Source organism: Chanos chanos, chromosome 3 (genome assembly GCF_902362185.1).
Source record: "Chanos chanos chromosome 3, fChaCha1.1, whole genome shotgun sequence".
NCBI classification, from domain to species: Eukaryota; Metazoa; Chordata; class Actinopteri; order Gonorynchiformes; family Chanidae; genus Chanos; species Chanos chanos.
This window is the reverse complement of record NC_044497.1, coordinates 53,538,598-53,561,062: the sequence shown is the minus strand read 5'-3', so window position 1 is coordinate 53,561,062 and position 22,465 is coordinate 53,538,598. Positions and strand designations below refer to the sequence as shown.

General features: G+C 41.1%; 1 protein-coding gene across 2 annotated transcripts; it reads right to left on the bottom strand.

Moving 5' to 3' along the window:
* Positions 1–4,183: 4,183 nt before the first annotated feature.
* Positions 4,184–21,730, bottom strand: LOC115806575 (aryl hydrocarbon receptor-like). 2 transcript variants are annotated; one of them, XM_030767377.1, is made up of 10 exons: positions 21,420–21,730; positions 19,151–19,341; positions 11,022–11,128; positions 10,782–10,871; positions 10,283–10,388; positions 10,027–10,166; positions 9,673–9,875; positions 9,366–9,475; positions 7,472–7,613; positions 4,184–6,349 (listed from the first exon to the last, which is right to left on the bottom strand). In XM_030767377.1, the coding sequence occupies exons 1-10, from the start codon at positions 21,476–21,478 to the stop codon at positions 4,891–4,893; spliced, it is 2,607 nt and encodes an 868-aa protein (XP_030623237.1). In that variant the 5' UTR covers positions 21,479–21,730; the 3' UTR covers positions 4,184–4,890. The 2 variants fall into 2 exon arrangements, with proteins under 2 accessions (XP_030623237.1, XP_030623238.1); XM_030767378.1 differs by having other exon boundaries at positions 19,151–19,338.
* Between the last annotated feature and the right edge of the window lie 735 nt (positions 21,731–22,465).

The following is a 22,465-nucleotide window of genomic DNA, read 5'->3' as shown; positions in this document are numbered from 1 at the left end:
CCTGTTGCAACTCCTCATGCAAAACATTCAGAACCATTCCTTCCTTATTCATGAAAATAATCCCCCTCTTTAATAGCTGACAAGGGAGGGGGTGGTTTTATTTATTTTTCTTTTGACCTTGTGGCAAAGCTCTTGAACATCTTTTTTTGTTTGTTTCGATTCCACTGGTGGTGAAGGCCATGTATGCCTTTTACACCAGTTGGTACAACTAACATGAATAAGTTACATGTTTTTACAAAGGTACCAGTGTCACTGCCAGTGTTGGGGGTGACGAGTTACAAAGTAATGTGTTACTGTAATTATATTACTTTCCTCCATAGCGAAATAAAGCATTACAGTAATCACATTTCAGTAATCACACTACAGTGACTGGATTATCCAAATGTCCTTTCCTGTGTTACACACGCCTTTTCAAAAGAATGTTTTTCGTGATGAATATTTAAATTTAATTTATTAAACGGATAGTTCCCGTCCTGGGTGCTAACTGGTCAATACAGTGTTCAAGCGATGTTAAAATACATGATAATAGAAGCAGCTATGACGCGACACACAAGTTCACCGTAATCGTATATCTATAATATGACCACCAACTGCCACTAAGGAGAGATTGGGTGCTTGACAGTAGCTACTTTTCAAATGGGACAAGATCGTCTGGTTACTTAGCTAGCTACCAAGGTCTACTACATTTGAGAAAACCCGAAAATACGGTTTTGCCAACCAGGACAATGGAGAGCTTTTATGTTACTTTTAATCACAGAATACAGATAACGCAGCTGTTGGCTGATGATTATGCCAAAACGTATTACTAGCTACCTCAGAAACTACCGGTGGTTAACCATTGTAGCCTAAAGGACAACATCCCGATTGATGTACATCCCGGTTAAATGTGAACTCATCAATGAGACCAGCTTTACAGTTGTTTTTGAGCAGCTGAGAGGTGTTCTTAGGCACGACGCGAAGCTATTGCATTGAAAATAAAGTAATGAAAGGACTATGATGTTTGTCCTTGTATTTCTTGTGGTAAATTGGGGAACTTGTAGAGTTTTAGAGAGTAACCTAAAGAAGTAATTAGTGAGTTATGATTAATTAATTTTTTGGAGTCACTACCCCGACACCGGTCACTGCAACCTATATATCCCATTCGACAGAGAATAATCAAAGCCGTGAAAAATAGCGCTTTTCTTGAAACCTGCGGACCCTTTTATTATTGCAATACCAGACAAATCCACCAGAGGGAAGCATTGACCCATGAGCGCTGAGCGATCCAATGTTTTACAGTCCTTCCGGGTGTCACGTTAGTTTTGCGGGCGAAGCCGTAATTTTAGGTTGTATGAAGAATACATAGGAAAGCTACATTGGGCGCGAAATTACAATAGAGGTCGGAAATATACTGTAGTAAATCGATATGATATCTTTCAAGGGTAAAGTGAAGTAACGGTAAGTCATACCTTGGACCCTGTATGCTTGTACAAGGTGAAAATGCAGTCATTCTAATCACGAGGCCAATTAACGACAATGAGATGAAACAAACTGTGATATTTGTTCTGGTTGCCCTCAACGTGCAATTTGGGTTCATTCTCCCCGCCTTTACCGGGCATCAACATCCTCTCTCTGTTTCAACACTTAGAAAGCCGTCTTACAAAACGACACGCCTCTTGATGAGAGACATCTGTTTTTACAGTCAGTTTATTTGCCTGGGAACGTCCAGTATTGCCTGACAACAACATTAAATGTCTTTATTTACCATTGCACAAAGTTCAAGGTAACGAAAAGGGGTGTATGCTATCTTATGCGATGTGTTAGTTTTCCCAAGGTCAAGGGACTGATTCTGCAGTTTCCTTTTAGTAGGCCTATTCTCTACCAGAAAAAAAACGGGGGTTCGAGTTTCATACAGTGACTGCTCATTTGATCATAACATGGCATTATCTTTTCAACAGCTCAACAACAGAACATAATAATGTAATAGCAAGTTTTTTTCACACAGAAACTGGAAAATATCAGGAAATATCCTCCGTGTATTCACCTGGACATAATTTCAATATCTGGTTTAAAAATCGACTAAGAACACACGCAGTCTCATTTTGGGTGCGCACGGTTCAGAGCGGTGGCCTAGTTGCTTTTGAGACCAAGAGCAGATGTGGAGATGTTGATCTACTTCCTACACATCAAAGAGCATCCACTCTTCCTTTGTTTGTTGTCATAGAAGCGGCTCAGAGAGACCATGACAACAAGTTCCCTGAGTGCTCCTTCTGAAACACACACACACATACACACACACACACACACACACAGGTTCAGACACAGACAGTATGGGATCTGGAGAGGGGGATGCGGGCATTACGTAAACCCGGTCGGGGCTGCAAAGTCTCCTTCAGAACAGGGGCACGACTTTTTAAAACATTTTAATAGAAAGAAATGAAAAACCAAAAACAACAACAAAAAAAATCCTCAGACTGAGTGGTACACACATCACAAGTTGGTACTCTTATTGGGTACATTTCATCATACAGTAGTTAAAAAAAAAATATCAGTCTTAAGGATATAGACAATGGAGACAGGGAGTGTTATGCAGCTGCCATTGGGTACTGCTTGCGTGGTCATATACTATTGCTTATCAAATGAATTCTCACTGTTCTGTGTAGTATGTAGAGATGTTTATTATAGATATAATACACAGCTGAGTTCTCTTTCAATATCATGCTCCGTAACCATCTGTGAACCTCATATCACCAGTCCATAACAGATTAAACCCATTTTATTCATATTGTTTGGATTAGTTGACAATTGCATTGCCCGTAAGCTTCTTAAACAAAACAAAACATTATTTCCACACTCTTCAGCTAAAACAGCTCGGACCTCACCCTCAGCCGCCCCCCCCCCCCCCCCCCCCCCCCCCCTAACTGCCATCGTTGCTGAATTTAGCACAGATTTTTATGCCAGGTTCCGTGTAGTAAAGTCACCTGAATCTTGATTATTCTCCAAAAGCAGTACAACATGTTCAATCATTTTCATCTAGAGACTGCAATAAAACAAAAGCATAAATGTCTCGTTTAATTTTTGTCGTTAATTTGACAAACGCTACATGTGTGAATCGGATCAAATGCAGTGCCTTAGACTTATCACTGTATTTGACAAAATAATAAACGAAGAGAAATGTTTTTCGTTTTGAAATATGTTCAAAGACTGGTACATTTGCTGGGTGGTGATTAAGTGAAAGAAAATTTGTAATGTCAGTTCTTTTTTACATGTAACATTTTGAAGCCCACTAGAGTCTAGACCCATGTCACGCTGCACAAACATTCGTTTGAAACACTGTGAATTAAAATAAATTATACTTACTGATGAAATGTTTGAAATTACTCGTGTGATAGTAACCTTATCTTAAAAAATAAATTAATTTTGAAGTTTTTGAAATTGCCCTGTGCTCTGCAGAACCTGTCTCTGGGCCACACAACAGTTAGCTGCCATACAACAAAACAGCAACACAGAATAACAAAGACAAAGCAAAAAAACAAACAAACAAACAAACAACCAAGCAAACAAATGATATCTATATACGTATATATTAATGTATTATGATCAAGCGCAAATGATTAACATGATTTATAATTTGGTGGATTAAAAAGCCATCACAGCATCACACTTTTCGTTCAGTGTTTGCCAACGTCCATAAATGAGTCTATAAATGAGTGACTTGTGTATTCGCGGTCATTGAATCAATGTGTACTATTAATCTCAAGATATTCACACAAAACAGGAAAAACAGAAATCAAAAAAATTATAACTGCATTAAATGAACAGTACTATTTGCATGTACATGCAAGAAAACATTTTTGAAATTTCTTTTGTAAATCAGATCAACAATTGAACAGTCTGATCGGAAAACCATACAGGCTACCGTGAATCAAATTCACTATTCTCTGTCACATACCTGCAATGTGTACAAAATACAATGAGATGAAAAAAAAAACAAGAAGAGAAAACAGAGTAGTGCTAGTTATGTTGTCTACTTTTACATTTTTTAAAACTTGAAAACTGCTTTCGAACAAATGAGTCAATCACTGCTTTATTTAAAGGGCACAAAGAAGTGACTAAATATATTTAATATATTTCCAGTAAGTGCTTAGAATAGAAAATTACTCTCACAACATACAACAGTAAAGCATATAAATTGTTAAAACTTCTTTACAAATATTCTTTAAAAAGGAGAAATACCAGGTTTTAGTCCAGTTGTGCGTTGCCATGTGAGATTCCTCTCACTCTACAAACAAAATAATGTTCTCCACAGTACAAGAGCTCTTCGGGTGTAGTCTTTTCTGCTCTTTACAAATGGATCCAGAAACACAAAATACACAAAGTTTTCAGCTGAAAGTTGTCCAGGTTCAGAAGTGGTGACCAAGCTGACGTGCCACATGACATTCTGAGGGTTTTTTTTTTTGTCTCATCTAAATCCTTTGAAATCACTTGATTTGACTTTTGCCTTTATCAGCTTCCCTGAACTTAATTTATCTTTGACTACTGGCTCAACCATGGGACACGAGAGACAAAGAAAGTGGGGAGATTAGACATTATTCATATCTAAATAATCTTTTCTTTGATGAAAGAGCATGAATGGAAGTGGATGGACGTGTGCTCAGGACTCAGGTGGCTAAATATTCCCAGACTAGGGGAAAAAAAAAAAAAAACTTGAACTTTGTTAAAGAAACACATCCTCACATTTATGACACCACATAAGACATTGCTACCATATTTTTTTGTTTTCTATGTCCGTGATAAACGCATCTGCCAGAGATGGAAAAAAAAGACCCCTGGGTCCGTGGAGAAAAAAAAAAATCCAGATGTCCACTAATAGGAGAAGTTCTTGTCTGTGTTATCCGGAGCTGGGGTTAGTCACTGCTGGTCACGGAAAGGCAAGGTGCCGTTCTGACGAGTGGGGACAGGCCAGTTGAAACGAACAGCGCTGTTCTGTTCTCCTACGTCATTCCTCTCACGGATCCAACTGTTGGACAGGTTCTGTGGGCAGGATGTTACTAAGGGTACATGGGAGACGTAATCCGTCTGTCCGTGGTTAGTTATTTGCTGACCATTCAGCAATGTTGGCGGAGGACCTTGGTGTGAGTGCTGCGATACAGCAGAAATATGGGAAATGTAGTCCTGTGGACCATATCCTGATCTCTGAGAGCCAGTCACTGGAATCGGAGGGTATGGTTGCCGTGGAGTTTGTTGCTGCGACGACTGCACTAAGCTTTGGTTCATAACATTCTGGTTCTGTTCTAGAAAACGTCTTTCATAGACATTTCTTGTAAGGCGAGGACTTTCGTGAGAGAAGTTATACTGCATGTTATCTGTGATGTGACAGTTTTTTACAGGGAGCATAAACTGCTGGACTGTTGGCTGAGGGAGTTGGTGACTATTGGGTTGGGGAGAGAAACTGTTCTCTGTTTTGAGGAACGGGCTAGAACTTAATTTCAGTGTCTTTGATGGGATATCAGGACGATGACTCAGTGACCCCTGAGATCCACTCTCGGTTCTCTTACCCAGAATGCTCTGCCCTCCATATCCATACACATTCATTTTGGAATTGGTTACTAATATCGTCGTTTGCTTTTGAGAATCGAAGACTGAAGTATTCTGTTGGTTCACGTTGTGGTTGGTAGGCCACACCCTGTCTTGGATCAACCGCCTGGCTTCATTTTGAGAGACAGCACCGTTCTGGCCGCAGGTCGTGTTTGCTCCTTTGCCTGCTCTGGTCTGCTGAGGGCCATCTGGACGGCTGTTCTCCTTCAGCAGGGCGTCCTCCACGTAGGAGAACACGTCGTTGGCCAGAATGTTGCTGAGCTGAACTGGTTCCTCTCCTCTCTCCAGGTGCATTTTCAAAAGGATGTTCTCCCATTCCTTCAGCTCGGCTTGATCCAAGTCCAAGCCATCGAACGTGTCACCTACGGATCTGTTTCCCAGGATCTGTTCAAGAGAGTCCAGCATGGCCTGAGTGGTGAGATCCTGCTTGTCGCAAGGCACCTGAGGAACCTGTTTACAGGTGTCGCTGGGGACGCTAAGAAGGGCGTGACTGTCCATGAAGGCCTTGTCAAGGGACACCTGAGGGTCACCTGCGTCTGAGGACTGGACGTAGACGGAAGGGTCCTGCCGGAGTAAGGAGCCCAGGAGGGAGTTGGGGTCCAAACCATTTTGCTCAGAGGTTTCGTTTTCCTGAAAGGGTAGGGAAAGGCTGCTTTGGGTCTTTGGCACGTCCAGATTGGGACTGGTCTCGTACAGAACCGCTTCCCCGGTCGCAAAGTTGAAAGGAAGCTGTAATCTCCTCTGGCGTAAATGCTCCTCACCTTCTTCATTCCTGATGACAGAGAAAGAAAGAGAGAGCGAGGGGGGGACACACAGAGAGAGAGAGAGAGAGAAACAGGGGAAGGAAAAATCAATCTTAAAGTTTATTTTACAAAAGGAATATGTTTTGATTGTTTAACAGTTAGAGTAAGCATGGCACATCGGTGAGCCGAGCTGAATGTCTATGACACGGCTGGACTAATTCAAACAGCGTGCATTGGACAAAGGTTGGGAGGGCATCTCTGTATCAGACGTTTGTTGTTATTTAGAAACGTCATCAAATTAACCTCCTTTCGCATTGTGCTTCTCACTCTTCCCGTCTGTACTTCTCTATGACTGTCAGTCACCATGACGTGGGCGTGTCCTCACAATGCCACTCCCACTGTTGTTTATTCCTCACACATTGCTGAACTTGTCAAACAGAGAATGTCACATCAATTGCTGAATGATGGAGAGCTAATTTATGATGCACCAGCAAAAGTCAATAAACATTGACTTGTAAGTCACTGATGAAGATGGATTGTTGGAAAGTATTATTTCAAGTTAACTGATTTTTCACAAACTGCTGAGAAAAATACATTATAACTGGGTTCTGTTGACTTAGGTTTACTGGATTTTTGTATTGCAACCGGTGTCAAAAACATCACAGAACTGACTGCACCATATGGAACTGTATTGTGCTGGATCATATCACATTGGATCGCATCGTATTCCATCGAAACAGAGCTAAATCGTCTCGAATCTAATGTATGGTTCATGTATCGGATCACTGATCTTGTATCAACATGCGTATTGTATCAGTCTCACAGGGAGAGATCCACACTCCAATGTATAGTTTGAATAATTCAACAGGTGAATGAGGGCGAACATATGACATATGGAGTATTTTGTCACACCTTTTGAATTCTTCCTTTTTGTGGCTTCCTTTAAGGAAACTGTTTGCCACTGTTATCGGTTGTTAAGTTGTCAGCAAACAGGAAACAGTTTGCTGTCGCATTATTTTGCTGCCCAAGCTGTTCTTACTGTCATTCTCAGTAAATCTGGCCCAGATCATTATCTGATGTTTGACACTCTACGGGGTAAATTTCCATTCTAATAAAACTGATGATCCATTTGAGTGCATGTTGTGACTTACGTTAGTGGTTTCTGCCGGGCTATGATGAACTCTGGTTTTCCTCCTTTGAACACCAGTCTGGCATTCGATTGAACCCAAACCCAAATTCCATTCTTAGCCAAGAGTCTGAACACTGTGAATCCACTCTCTCCTGTTTTCATCACTGCGATGAGAGAAAGAAAGAAAGAAAGAAAGAAAGAAAGAGAGAAAGAAGCTAAAACAATGCATAACGACTGCCTGGTTTACACAACAGACATCTAAAAAACGAACTCTGTCAAATCAATGCAAATCAAATCCTTCAGGTTATGTGATAATTAGCGTTGGGTATTGTTTGGGTTTTTTCTGATACAGGTGCTACAACGATACTTCTGAAACGGTGCCGATGCCTAAACGGTGCTTGAACCGAGACGATACTTAAAAAAAAAGCACAAAATGAAGATTGATGGCATTAAAGAATGGCTTTTTTTTTATTTCTAAGGCAAATTTTGTATCATATTTGATAAACTGACATATCCATCTGCTTTCAAGTGTATCCCGTGTGTTGCCAGATGCTTCATTAATTTTGACATGTTCCCCCCTTTACACACAATTGTTTGTAAACATTTGCTGCACGTCCCAGGGGGTATTCCAGAAATTTAGTGATTTAGTATTCCAGGGTTTAGTGAAAACTCAGAGTTAGTTAACTCAGCGCAAGTAGTAAACCTCTTAATAGAAGAGTCCTATGGCTTTGTTTTGATAAGAGAATGAAGCCATAGGTCTCTTCTTCTAGGAGGTTTACTACTTACTCTGAGTTGACTAAGTTTTCACTACACCGGCTTTCTGGAATACCCCGCGGGCCGCGCAGCAAATGTTTAAAAACAATTGCATGTAAAGGGGGAAACCCCCCCGGTGTTGGAATCCTATTGAGTGAAATACAGCTGTACTTTAGACCGTTTACCTTAAGGCATTTTAACCGTATTTAATCTTTTTAAATTCCTAAAATTTAACGGAATTTAACTAAGTTAAATTCCGTTTTATGGTTATTACTTTTGTAGGAACAAATTTGATTTCCATGAAGCTAAACACCGTTGCAAGTGCTTATGTTAAGCCTCTGACGTCAATATTGACCACTGGGCGCAGCCATGTTTATTTACATTTTGTGACGGTTCAGTGCATCCTGGGAGACATTTCTGGCAAGGCATGTAAACAGATGGCTGCATGTCAAGATACTGGCGTCACTGTAGGTGTGTCTTTAGTTTGAGTAAAGCTTCACTGAATTTAGTGAGTTATGTTACCAACTTTTAGGCAGTCGTTTAGTAAATCAAGTTAAACCATGTACCGCTTACTTTTTAATTATTGTGTATGTTACACTTTGTAAACAAAGTTAGGTTGATAACGTTAGCCATACCCCGAGCGATAGTATTGTCTACATTGCTAATAAAGAAGTGACATTAATGAGACTGATTTTCTCTATTTATGTATTCCACAAAAATGAGAACATTTGCATGATGAATTTTAATACCCATTGTTATGTCAGCATAGGATGTCTAATTACCAAAATTTCAAAATCACACATTTGTGACCGTAGGCTGTGGGGATCACTCAGACACGATCACATATTTGTGACCGTAGGTGTCGAGGTAGCTACTAGCTAACTGTGGGCGTCTGCTGCCATCAGGGCAAGGGTAATGTTAACTAGCCATGGCACCTGACGTGCAGTGATGCTTCATTTGCCTGTAACGTCCATTTCAGAGCACCAGAGGGCAAATATTTCAATCGACAGCTCAGACATTTAAGTGGCACCGAAATGAGGCACCGAAATCTGCGTTGCAATATGGTCCGGTAGATACCGATCATATGGGAACCGATGCCATATTGGCACCGGGTTTCGGTACGCAACCCTAGTGATAATGAGGCGAAGGAGTTGAAATCGTACTTCGGATGTGGTTGTCTGCACAGTACATCATGTCAGCCGCGTGAATGTACTGATACCCAGAAGTGGTCATGCATAACTCTGACTCGGAGTAGCCCAAAACCACTTTCCCCCTGCAAAACACACAACAGACATCACATTACGCAATATCCAAAAACCATTAAAACAACCAACCTCCGGAGATCACAAAACCAATATCTGTCACAATGCAGGAAACCACTATTTTTGCTTAGATCATACGTTTTTATACATGACTAAAATAACTGATCTGTCACATTAGTCCGGGGATTACTGGTGTTTTGAGTAGCACCTGGTGTCAATGCCTGTGGGGGCGAAGTCCAGCTTGTGTTTCGTCTGAAAGATTAGCGTTTTGCTCCTGATCTCCAGGATGGCGGGAGGAAGAACGGGAGACGCGATGCAGAACAGAGCGAGCTGAGAATGGGAGGTGCAGCCGTTCTCCCCCGTTCGCTCCTGCCCATGGAGGTACTTCAGCCGTCCCTGAAAATTCAGAGCCTGGACACACAAGGGATGAGAGGAGCTGTGTTTGAAGCCTTGTTGATTTTGAGAAATGGTCCATCTATGGCATAGTTGGTGTATGTGTATCACAAAACCATTTAAACACTAAGGAGTTTGACTGGTGCTTCTGGGAAGGTGGGTGTCTCACCAGGAAACCAGTGGAGCTGTCCAGAAGACAGCGAAAACGACAGCAGAAGCTCCTTTCCAGGAAAGAGGAGTTTTCCAAAGGAATGTGCTGCAGGTTGTAGTTCTCATAGTTACCAGACCCCTCACCGTTGCCCTGTGTGTCTGGAAAAAGCATAACCGGTGGAAAAACACAAGTTTACATTTAACCCTTCAACTCGTCAGCCCTTCAACTTGTGTTGATCAGTAAAGATCATCAGTGCGACGGCCAGTGTGCCTACCGTCACTTTCGTTCTTGGGGTTGAGGGCGAAGTGGAGCTGACATCTGAACATGGGACGATCATCGACGTGGATCAGGTCAAACACGCTCTGATGAACCACATCCGACTAAAAACAGAAAATATATAAACATATCAACAGAAAAAGACAGCAGAAGGCTGTGATGGCTGATGGTGTTTTACTTTATCAGTTAAATGGTGACCATCTTATTTAGCCTGTATGACACTTTACTACACACTGAGTGAAAAAACGTTACTTAAATTCAACTCCTATAGTGAGAAAAGGATCCATTTTCCAAAATCTAGGTCTGCTTTAACTAGACTGAGTGTGCTCTGTTTTCAAAGGAACTCTCAGCGTTCTTGAGTTTAAAACCGACGTTGGTTCCTAAATTGTGCATTTTGGAAAAAAATCCTGGATCTTGTTATGGGAAGTTGGAAATAATCATGCAAGGAGTGTTTAGCTTTACGTGAACTTGGATTTTATTCTTCATTTGAAGCTGACCTGATGAAAACCAAGGTAATCCTGTACAGTAGGAGATGCATAGAAGATATGGCCCTCAGCAGAGATCACCAAAACAAAGCCATTCAGGGCCTGAGGAGAAAAACAAAAACACATGATACACATGAAAGCTCGTTGCTATGACAGACATACAGTATATGGCAGACTCATTTTTGAAAGTCGAAAACCGCTGGTCAAAAAAAAAAGAAACCTATAAAACACGTGGAACTTGCTTTCACTCACCTGAAGCAACAGGTCTCCCTCAGAGAAGCTGACCCCATCTATGGAGGTTGCTTTTGTTCCCTTAGCGCAAGCCGTGGACAAAGACCAATCATTCTTCCTTAAAGTGGCTGCAAAACACAAACGCATTTAGCCTCATAAACAACAGAATCAAAATAATCTCTCGGTTGTTATAGAATATATACTGTATGTCCCTTGCTCACATAAAAAAAAACCCCATTAATTCACAAACCTGGTGAGTGACTTTTCTTTTTTAAGTGCAGAATTTAATTACATATACTATAATTACACAGGGAGTTCTACTTTAAACTTCTCTTACACTTGATTAAAATTTGCTAGAAGTTCAAACGAATAATGTCACCCCAGCTTTAAAGTTTTTTTTTTTTTTTTTTTTAAAAAGTCAGAAATGGTAAAAGCTACGGGAAGTAAAGGTGAAAGCTGTCGTGCAAAACTACACCTAAAAATCAAATACCTGTGAGACTGAACATGGTCAATAATGTATTGGATTATTTGGATAATTATAGAAAGTTGCATCCTATTCGATTTTGATCTAATCATAAATCACGCTTAACCGTGGCCGAGGGAAAACAATTCTGTGAATTGTGGAATTGATTCTGTTTTGCGTCAACCCCTAGAAATCTTTGTAATCTTATCTCAAGCTTCTGCTGTGGACCCAGTTTGCCATAATAGGCCCATTTCCTATTCTTAATGACCTGATGGCACGTCAGCCTTACCTCTCCATAACCCTAACCCTTTTCACGTCTCTCCATGTCTCCGTCTCTATTTTCTCAAACAATGCTCTTTGAAAACCAGTCTCATTCTTCCAGAAACAGACTCCTCCCTGTCACAAAGACCTGTGCGTTTTGAGAATAAAACCCAGAAGCTCAGATCCTCCCAATGTTAGACCCTGTTAAGAAACCTCTGGCCCTTCCTGCCTCCCTTCCTGTTGCTTTAAGTCTCTCTCTCTCTCTCTCTCTCTCTCTTTCTCTATGTCTATCTCTCACTTTCCCACTTCTTGAGAGCGCCTGGGTAAACAGTACACATGAATACGCTTTCCAAGCTTGGGGGGGGGGGGGGGGGGGGCAATAATTCTGCCTGCCCTACTTTCGCCTTGTGAGAAAGCGGCATCTGTCTGAGTCATCCACGGATGGGTCAGTTGGGAGACGACAGATCTGAGGCTCAGCGAGAGCAGAAAAGTGTGTTTTACACACGGTGTTAACAGGAGCACAAACAACCTGTGAGGACAGTATCACGACACTGAATAACCAACATATTCCCACTTAGCAGTACCAACACTGCGCCTTTCGGGTGAATCAGACTTGTTCCCTCACAAATCTATGCAGTTTGCACGCCTTTGCGCTGCTTCGTAGTCCTGGGAAACCAAGACTGGACGGGACAGTTTGGCACAAAACACTTCCCTGCCACACCTGAGCAAGCTAATGAAGGTGAGGATGACTAGCAGACAAGTTGGATCAGGTAGCCATGGGTTCGGAACAAAATGTGCTGTTAAGTGTGTCCTGAGACCTACACTTAAGTAACGCTCAGCAGCGTAACCCAATCGTCCGGTTCACACCCCCTTGTTTTCTGGAGAGGGAAACGTGGGCGCGCAAACACAGGGGCGACGGGAACAGCGGCCGAGATGGTCGGTACGTTTTTGTGAGAGCGGATCTGATACCGAGCGTCCGATTGGCTCGCTGCGGTACAGCCAAGCAGGAAAAGGGGTCGAGGAAGTAAGAGACCAAATGCAAACAAGATTACTATAAAAACTAGTAATGCAAAACAAAACAGAATTAAAATAGCGTGATTTTAGCCATCAGGAATATAACTCACAACTCTGGTGCTTTAGAGAGAGAGAGAGAGAGAGAGTAGAACGGCACCGTACAGACACAAAACCAGACTGACAGACGCATCTTGTATCCTCGGTCCGTAAGGCTACCTTATCTTAACGGTATCTTCTCTTGGTTTACATAGCCTCTTGTCTGCACAGGACAGTGACAGATCTGCTTATCTGGCAACGTCCATTTTCACATCCTTCTTTTCCATAAGCAACGTTCAAAAGACAGTGATTAGCAGATGAGGCCTAGCATGCATCGCAGGATATCTCTACTGACCCACCCTACACCTACACCTACACCGACACACACACACACACCCACACCCACACCCCCTTTGGCCAGGTAATAGTTGCAAGACTGTAAGTCCTGAAGGGAAAATATTTCTCCTGCAATTCGTCAAAGAGTGACGGACTCCCCGTAATGTTCAACATAACTACACAACACTGGATCTGTAATATACAACCACATGCAATTACAGATCATAGATGATTATTGTTAAAATAATTATTAATACATGTATGCTAAAAAGTCAGAGATAACAGAAACCACCTACTGTAAAGTGTGTTTGTGCGTGTGCGTGTGCATGTGTGTATGTGTCTGAGTGTGTGTGTGTACTGTCTAGTCAGAGAGGCAGGTGTCGGCAGTGTTTACTTCACCTGTGTGTTGCAGTATACTCAGCCCGTCTGTTGTCACGGCAACAGAGGAACACAGAGTGTGTACATACACAGACACACACCTTCCCATTTTACCACGGCACCAGCTTTCTGTGGTTATTATTTGTTGGCGGTGACTAAGATTAAATATGACCTCTGTGACTGAATAACAATTTATCTGGCCGGCCAACCAACCAACCAACCAACCAAACAAACAAACAAGCAGACCCAAAAAATCCGAAGCAAAACTGCATATATTGTCACTGGAAAATGCTGTGCTCTTAAGTGCATGGCTTAATTTGACTTTTTATGTCTGAGCAGCTATGGGAGAGAGAAGCAGACAATGTTCCGTTCTGTTCTCTCTGGGGACTGTCTGATGTCATGGTCACCAAAAGCACTAGCAGAGGAAAGGCATTACTAACAGCATTCACACTCAATCATGGTCATAAACAAACTGCTCATTGTGACCCTGTTAAAAACCTTTTACCAGGAAAGGAAAGATGAGAGGTCAGAGTGAATCTGAGAGAAAGCATTGGCTAAGTATTCCATTTTCATCTCTTGTGAAATTAATCGCTGCTAATCACAACTGGGTCAATGTCCTAGCTAATGACAATGTTACCAAGTTTACAGCTTATTGTTCTGATATGGAGATTTTGAACAAATTTGACTGTTTACTGTTTAAAACCGATTAGCAAACAAGCCGTATCAAGAGAACACACTCCATCCTGTTAAAGATAAACCCAGCTTCTACTGAACAATGCTGTTTTGACAGCGTATGAAAAATGCAGAGATAAACAAACAAATTCGTTGTTTAAAGATTATACATTCAGTGTTGTACAATCAAACATCAATGACAAAAGCATGTATTATTTGTGCATGTGTGAACAGGTCATTCGATGGAGAGTAAAAAAACCCCCAAATAAATAAACACAGGTACAAAGGCGGACACGGGCTACAGTATGCGCCTGCCTTAGTGCGACAGAGACAAACGTGTTTGCCGACCGATTCTTTAGGGGAACCCAGTAAAGCTGTCACTTCAGCCAAAAATTTACGATTCAAAAGTCATCAAAAGAGAAGCACGACCATTTCTGTCCTGCCGTCGCACAAGTTGCACTAGTGAAATAAACTTCCAGTTATCCAGAGAAAAAGATACAACACTCCCACGCAGCAAACAACACGTGGGTCCCCTCATTAAATTTGAATCTCACTCGGCTTAACGTTTTGTAACGGACGTCCTCACAGATGCAAAACGAATGCGAGTCACAAATATGACAACAACAAACAACAAGTAACAACTAAAAATAACAACATTGAAATGCGTCAATAAAATGTGTAATTTTGATTAATATTAATGTGTTAACTAAAAAAAAAAGAACCTGAACAACTAAATTGTATGTTAGGCCTATTTGTCCTCCAGCCTTTGGCTACTAGCAACAAGTTATTTGCCTGTAAGATTAACCGTTTCTGGAGAGAACACACATCCACGGAGCTGAATCTTTCAACATGTCCCTACTGTTTTGTACAATGCTGCTATTACGATGGATGTTTCTATTTCTGGCGTAATGATTACAGGCGGATGTATTGTGCTATCTCTTCGGTGGCGACATTTCTAACATGGGTCACAATTTAGATGCAACGCTGATAAGTTCGTAGCAGTCACATGCAAACCGCGAACCAACGGCATCACAGAGGTATTCTTTATGGGCAGTTACCACAGAACAATAACACCCTGGCATCACCGCTGTACGTAATGGTATAGGCTCTTTCCTTTGTCTGTGAGCCATATTATATCCTACGTGTCAAAAGGATTTGGTATCACTGGTTTAGCTGCTAGTCGTTCCCTCACTTAACCCCTTCTCCAACTAAGAACACAGTCAACAACTAGGGAAAAACAACAGAAAAAGTATCAGATAAAGGAGAATAAAAAAAATTAACTTTAGTTTCAGATTTCTGTGGAATTCCGTTTTGAAACTCGGTGCTACTCTGATCACACACCCCCAGGCCATTCATTGAAGATGACTCTATACTCATCAGTATAGAAATATGTCAGCGGGCTACTTTTTTCCCCCTTCATTTTCTTACACTTGCTGACTCCTCTCAGCGACACCACACACTCCATTCATATCGTTCATGGTTCGGCCGTAACATGAGCCTTGTCCAGATAAACTTACCCAGAACCCCTTTAGACGTGTGCAAAGTAACTGAGGTGCTACTTTCCTACCATTGTTGGAAAAGCAATTTTTTTTTTTACATCTTGGAATAGATTAAATACTCTATCCCTCTGTAATAACAGGACCTACTGCCATCTCAGTGGGCCGCATGTTAATATGGTAATATTTCATATTCCTCTTGGTTGTGGAGACATGATTTGCCAACTGCTAAAACCAAACCCAACCCCCATAGCGTGTATTCCAACATATAAAGTGAACAGACATAAAAATGTGAGCCAAGTTCTGTCTAACTAGCTTCCTTAAATCCGGTCACGGATGAACTTGCACCTCACATATTTGCCACAGTGCTTTTAACAGACGAAGGAGACTGAAAATAGAAAGAACATGATGACACAGCTCTATTTTCTAAGGAAGGCAAACAAGGTGGAAGGCAAACAAGGTCACTCAAACACTGACACGTTTGATTTTCAATCCACAAACGATTTTAAATGGGAAGGTTCGCTTTTATCACATACTACAACACTTATCCTTCACAATCTCTTTTGCCTTCAACTGTTTTTTTTTTTAAGTCTATCATCTTCATTTTTTTTTTTTTTATCAAATACACTCGAGTTATATTACAACCTTTAATATAACAAAAGTTGCCTAGATCTGATACCTTTTTAACAGTAGTGGATGCCTCAATATTTCAAGTTTCAAATTACTTTGCTAGATTTGACTAAACTTTACTAATTTACTCGATTTCAAAATGTAAACATCAACATTTGGTAAATATTAACTGGCTGGAACAGAATATCAGAAATACTGTGTTGTAGATTTAATTGCAAAGACATGAATGGTCCAAAGACTCCATACATAAAAAAACGCTGAGCTACCTCCAACCAAACTGGCACAATGACTAGTATTCTCTCTCTCTCTCTCTCTCTCTCTCACACACACACACAGTAGTTACCAACTGGTATCACAACAAAAATGACAAAACAGCATGAACTAAAAAGGTGATCCAAATCTGCCAAGCCCCTGTTTTAACACACTTGATATGCTCTCCTGGGTATTTTAATAAAACATTCTCTAGTCTCTGCTCAGACCACAAACCCATTGTACACATGAGTCTTTCCTCACTTCTCCCCAAAGAGTACAGTAACACGAGAGGGTTTCGATAGCGACCTAATAAAACACCTGCCCAACATATTAAAGATACAGGTGAGGGCATGCCGGGACAGAACTGTATCGGGTGGGCTGCTAGGTTTGCTCGTCTGGAACCTGTCAAAGTCTTTAAAAAAAAAAAACCCTATGGATCTAAATTCTTTTGAAAGAATATTCTGGTATGTCTCCAATCCATGTATCTGTGTGTACAGTGATATGTCAACATGTCATTGGATCAGGGAGGAACTGTACATTTACACACACACACACACACACACACATTTTATTTATTATATACATACAATTTCCCTCCCATTAGATTGTCTGTAATGGAAAAACGTCTGAGCTTCCTGAAAACCTTGAGCAGATTAGCTGACCTGTTCAACAGGTTTTTCCATTGTGGTGCAGAGTTCAAGCCCCTTTACATTTCATCCTAACTCTACACACAATGAAAAAAAAAAAAAAACCTCAATGAACTTCCCTCTGACAGTGCAAACTGAGCCAAACACTCCCTTTGCGTAACATATGCTTGTCCTTATGAAGAGTGGAACGCGCTAAATATAATTGCCTTTCATGGGATTTTTTTTTTTTTGAAAGCTTAAACAAATGAAGACTCAGTACATCACAAACTGGTTGAATTGGAGCAGTGTTTGTCAACCCAGGACCTCAGGGTTCCCACGGCAGGCACATTTATTTCCGTTTCTGCTTTTTCAACATTACACCAAATTCGAACATATCCACTGCTCATTGGACAATGAGCTGACGGGCTGAATCAAGAGACTATTCGCGTGGAGCTGAAACACAAAGAGCACCGGGGACCCTTGAGGACCAGTTTGAGGAAAAACAGGTTTTACAGCAGAGTCCTTTAAATCCAGTCCTGGAGGGCCAGGGTCCTGCCGCCCCCCCCCCCCATCTTAAAGTGAGAGGCTGATTTTTTTTTACTTGTGTGTAGCTGGTGTGTGTAATCTTCAGCCAATCAGAGACCATTCTGGTTGACTGATGTGGAAACTTCCATTCTTCTGCTGCAGTAATCACACTACAGTCATCGTGATCTTTGATGATCTAAATATTGGAAATATGAAAAAAAAAAAAAAAATACCCCTCTTCCTGTCGGTTTTGGCATTAAAAAAAAAAAATAATAAAAAAAGTCACAGATACAAATCAGTAATGAATTTCTAAATAATTTCTCTCAGTCGTCATGTTCATACATCTGACATCATTCATGATGAAAAGTCCTTCAGATTCTAAGATATGTATGGACTGTGGAGGAGAGGAGGGCAGATTGGCTGATTCAGAGAGCTCCTCTCCCCCCCCACCCTTGTTGAAAGTAAGCCCCTATTTCGTGCCTCCATGCTCCAGAGCCCTCAGAGCCCCGCCCACTGCCCCGCTGTCCACGCTACGGATTGAAGATTTAAGTGATTAAAAGAGAAGCCGCTGAAGAGCTTCTACAAAGCAGGATTTCTCAGTCAGCTAGATCGTCTGAGCCCAAAGTCAAGACCGTCCAATGGGAAACCTCTTTGGCTGTTCCTTTGGCCGTTTTTGACATCTGACTCCTCCCCCTTTCTCACAAATAGAGATGCAGCTTCACGCTCACTGACTGTACTTACTACACACTTAGTGCAGCTTTGTGCCTGATGGTGCCCTTTCTCTGCCCTGGTGTCCCCAGCTAACCGACGGAATAGACTGTACTTCTCGTCCTTGCTTGGTTCTTCTAGGCATCTACACATTTCTGCAGCTTATGAGTCATTCTGTTGACACAATCTTCTGTTACCTTGAAAATAGCCTACACCTGTAATTTAATCAATGAGTCATTAACACCCAAGAATCTCATTTATTATGCAGAGCTCTCCCAAGAAGCCTCCTATCTAACATCAGCAATGTATGCTCAACACAAACTAACAGACATGTTGTCAGGACCTGTCAATCAGGCTGTCTCTACCTTTGCCATGCTAAAAGATTCACAATCAAACACACAAACATATAACACAACATAAATCAGTCAACGTGAAGCAAAGCAAAAGCAAAGCAAGTTTTATCCCAAAAATTGGTATTAAAAAAACAAACAAACAAGCAAGCAAACAAAAAAAAAAACCCCTCTGTCTACACAGAACTGACCCAGTTCCTGAGTTGTTTGTGAGCTAGAATCAACACCAAACATATCAGGTCTGAGTCACTGCAAATCCAAGTTCACTATTAGTCACAAAGTGTAAAAAAAAAACAGCTCTTTTGAGATTTCCAGTTAAATCTGTGAAATCACCTAAGAAATATATGCCTGAAAAGACAACGGTTTGTGCCGGTAATTATTATGACTCAAACACATCACTTACCATTGAAGAAACTTTTCACTTTGAGGTATCCTACGCTAAGACGCAGCACAGAGAGTTTGTCGAGCCGTCCTTTCACGTCATCGGGGAAGGGTAACAGGGTGGTTAGGTTGTCCAGTTCTCCGTTGAGTCGATCCCGATGGCGTTTCGATGGATTCGATTTAACGACATCGTCGGTAACGCCTTTCGTGCTGCTAAAAAAAAGACAGGAGTTATTTCTCAGCAAGTATCATTTACTTGCCGGCGGATTTCCAGGACAAAAATCCTCCTTTCCCGTATTTATGGTGATATTTTGACAGTATTTAAAAACGACAAAAAGCTGTTAAAACACATACAGCCGGTGCCTCTTTCTCTTTGTTCTCTCTGTATGTATTTTGTTCTATACCCTGAGCATATCTGCATTTGTTATATGTTATCCTGCTGTTTATCATATGTTTGTATATACTGTTCTGTGGGGTATTCCAGAACGCAGGTTTAGTAAAACTCAGAGTTGGTTAACTCAGAGTAAGTAGTAAACCTCCTAATAGAAGAGCCCTATGGCTTCATTCTCCCAGCAAAACAAAGCCATAGGGCTCTTCCATAGGGAGGTTTACTGCTTACTCTGAGTTAATTAACTAAGAGTTTTCACTAAACCCGCTTTCTGGAACACCCCCCTGATGTTTTGCATTAAAATAAATAAATAAATGAATACATAAAAACAGGAGAGCATCCTGTTGATCTAATCCATTCTTCTCATCCTTAACACACACACACACACACACACACACACACACACACACACACACACACACACAGAGAACAGTACTTTGCCCCCTGATCAAATGATTCATATATATATATACACTGCTTATACTCAAGTAATAAAGAAATGTTAATTATGAAAATCTAACTACTTTGTTGTCCACCGTTCGGCACCAAGATATAAGTACACAAACCTGTCTTCGGCGACTAAGGATAGTGTATTAGAAATGAATTTCTAAGAACTCTCTTGAGAGAGTTCTGGAGTATGTTTGTAATAAGGATAACAAGTGGCCTATTATGCATGACATTCGCTTCACTTAAATGGGTCTCCTCTTGCTGTTTTCTGTATTCTTGCAAACGCCGACTGGTTGGGAGAGAGTATAAATGCAATATTCTAACGTTCAGAAAAGACGCTTTACCCAGTCATATAGGGTTTTTTTTTTAATCACCCATTTCCATCTGCAAAGTAACTATAGTGCTGAAACCTAGGCCCTTGACTGTGTAAACGTCTCTTTCTTTCTGTTCGTTTCGACCAACCACTCTGATAGGCTGTGGATTGTGTACACCTGTTTTACAGGTACAAATCAGCCTTTGAATCTATGGACAGATTGAAACAGTACAACGGGAGTGGAGCGGTGGATTTATGCGCCATAATTCTAAATTAGCAGTGTCATTCTCGTGTTCACAGGGGACACTGAGGTAATCCATGCACAGGAGTCAGTTTTTGATAAGGAAGGTAAATTAGGACTTTTGTCTCTGTGACTGCGCGGGTGGGTCAGTGAGCTCGCGCTGTTTTCCAAAAGTCCAAAGTCCGTGGGTTAATGCCCCTATTATAGACAGCGTCTGCTTGACCTACTTCGGAAAAAACAACAAACATATACATTTCAGCTCTCCACCGCTTTTGATTTCCTGTTGTCAGAAATCTCAACATCAGCTGGAATATCTCTAGAGAATTGACTAAATTAACGTGTGTCAAACAGTAGGCTATTCCACGTGGTGAATGTAATGGAAACCGTATAAACAGCACTTTCTGATGCAAGTTTGAACATGCACCAGAGTTCTTGAAGGGGCGACAGAGAGAGAGGGAGAGAGAGAGAGAGGGAGAGAGAGAGAGAGAGAGAGTAAATATTGTCCTCGTACAACTGTGAAACTAGGTCTGGCAAGGCGTTACACTAATTTACGGGGTTTGTACTTTCATAATGAAACGAGACCACGTGCCTCTACTGTAAACTTTGCCCTGCTCGCTCTCCTCACTGTCTCCCCCTAAACCGACTATCGCGTGCGAAAGTAGCAACACATTTTCAGGCATGATCTATGTGCGCCTATTCCTGTACGGACACAAAAATGATACAATGGCGAACTTTTACATTCAGAGTCTTCATGCCTTTACTTGGCAGTGGGCAGCTACATCATGTAATAACGAGAGAAAAGATATCTCATGTACATAACGGCATTACAAAGAGTTCATCTTCAGAATTATAATCTTACGTAAAGACAGAATTGAAAGGTAGGGTACAGCAAAAAAACTTACGACTTTTGGACAGGTTTCTTCCTCTTCCTTCCTGCATATACTGTTCCATTACCCAACATGACTGTCTCCGGCAACAAAAACAATTTAACGCCTAGAGAATGCTTTATGAGTATATCACGTAAATTCAGTAAAGTATATGCTCATATTGACTGCAAAGACCAGAAGTGCAGTAGGTCATCTGGGTAATCCGACTGTCCTCCTCAGAGTAAACTTTGTTCCATCCATAACGCACGAAAAAGTCCTTTACGTATATCAAGGAAAAGAGTATCCAACTGATGTAGTCATAAGCAAATCCAGTGGCGGCACAAAAGACCCCCCTTCTCTACACCAAAGCAAAAGTTTTCAGAGATAAAACGCAGACGCTCTTCTCGTTACACGGGTGTTACGTATTTGTGAAAGACAACCAATTGAAGTTAGTGTAACAGCGACCATCCTGAAGTTAGAACGCTCACTATTGGTTGCCTTCAGGAAAGTGTAAAAGAGCTCCGTCATATATTATATAGCACAAAAAATACCCCGTGTCTGAATATGCAATGAATTCATTAATAAAACTGCAACGGTTAAGCAGATCGTATCGCATAATATGGATAGTATGTCACTATCACACACAAAGTTAAAACGCACAAGACTCTGTGGCCTAAACCAGCGTGATGTAACGCCTAAACAGATTAAAATTTAAGCAAGTGGCGCGCCCTAGTGGAGAATGAGTTTCATCATTGTGGCGCCTCTCACGGTCATGATCCCTTTTGCAGGCTAACGGCAAACAACCGTTTAAGAAACTTAGCCAAAACGGTTTGTTAATTGCATCTATCTATCTATCTATCTATCTATCTATCTATCTATCTATCTATCTATCTATCTATCTATCTATCTATCTGTCTGTCTGTCTGTCTGTCGGTCTGTCTGGCTATCTATCTGTCTGTCTGTCTGTCTGTCTGTCTGTCTGTCAGTCATTTATTTATGTATTTATTCCTTTTGACACGTGTAAATTATAATAAAAACGTTCAACTATTACTCATATCAACACCGAAACACAAACTCACATG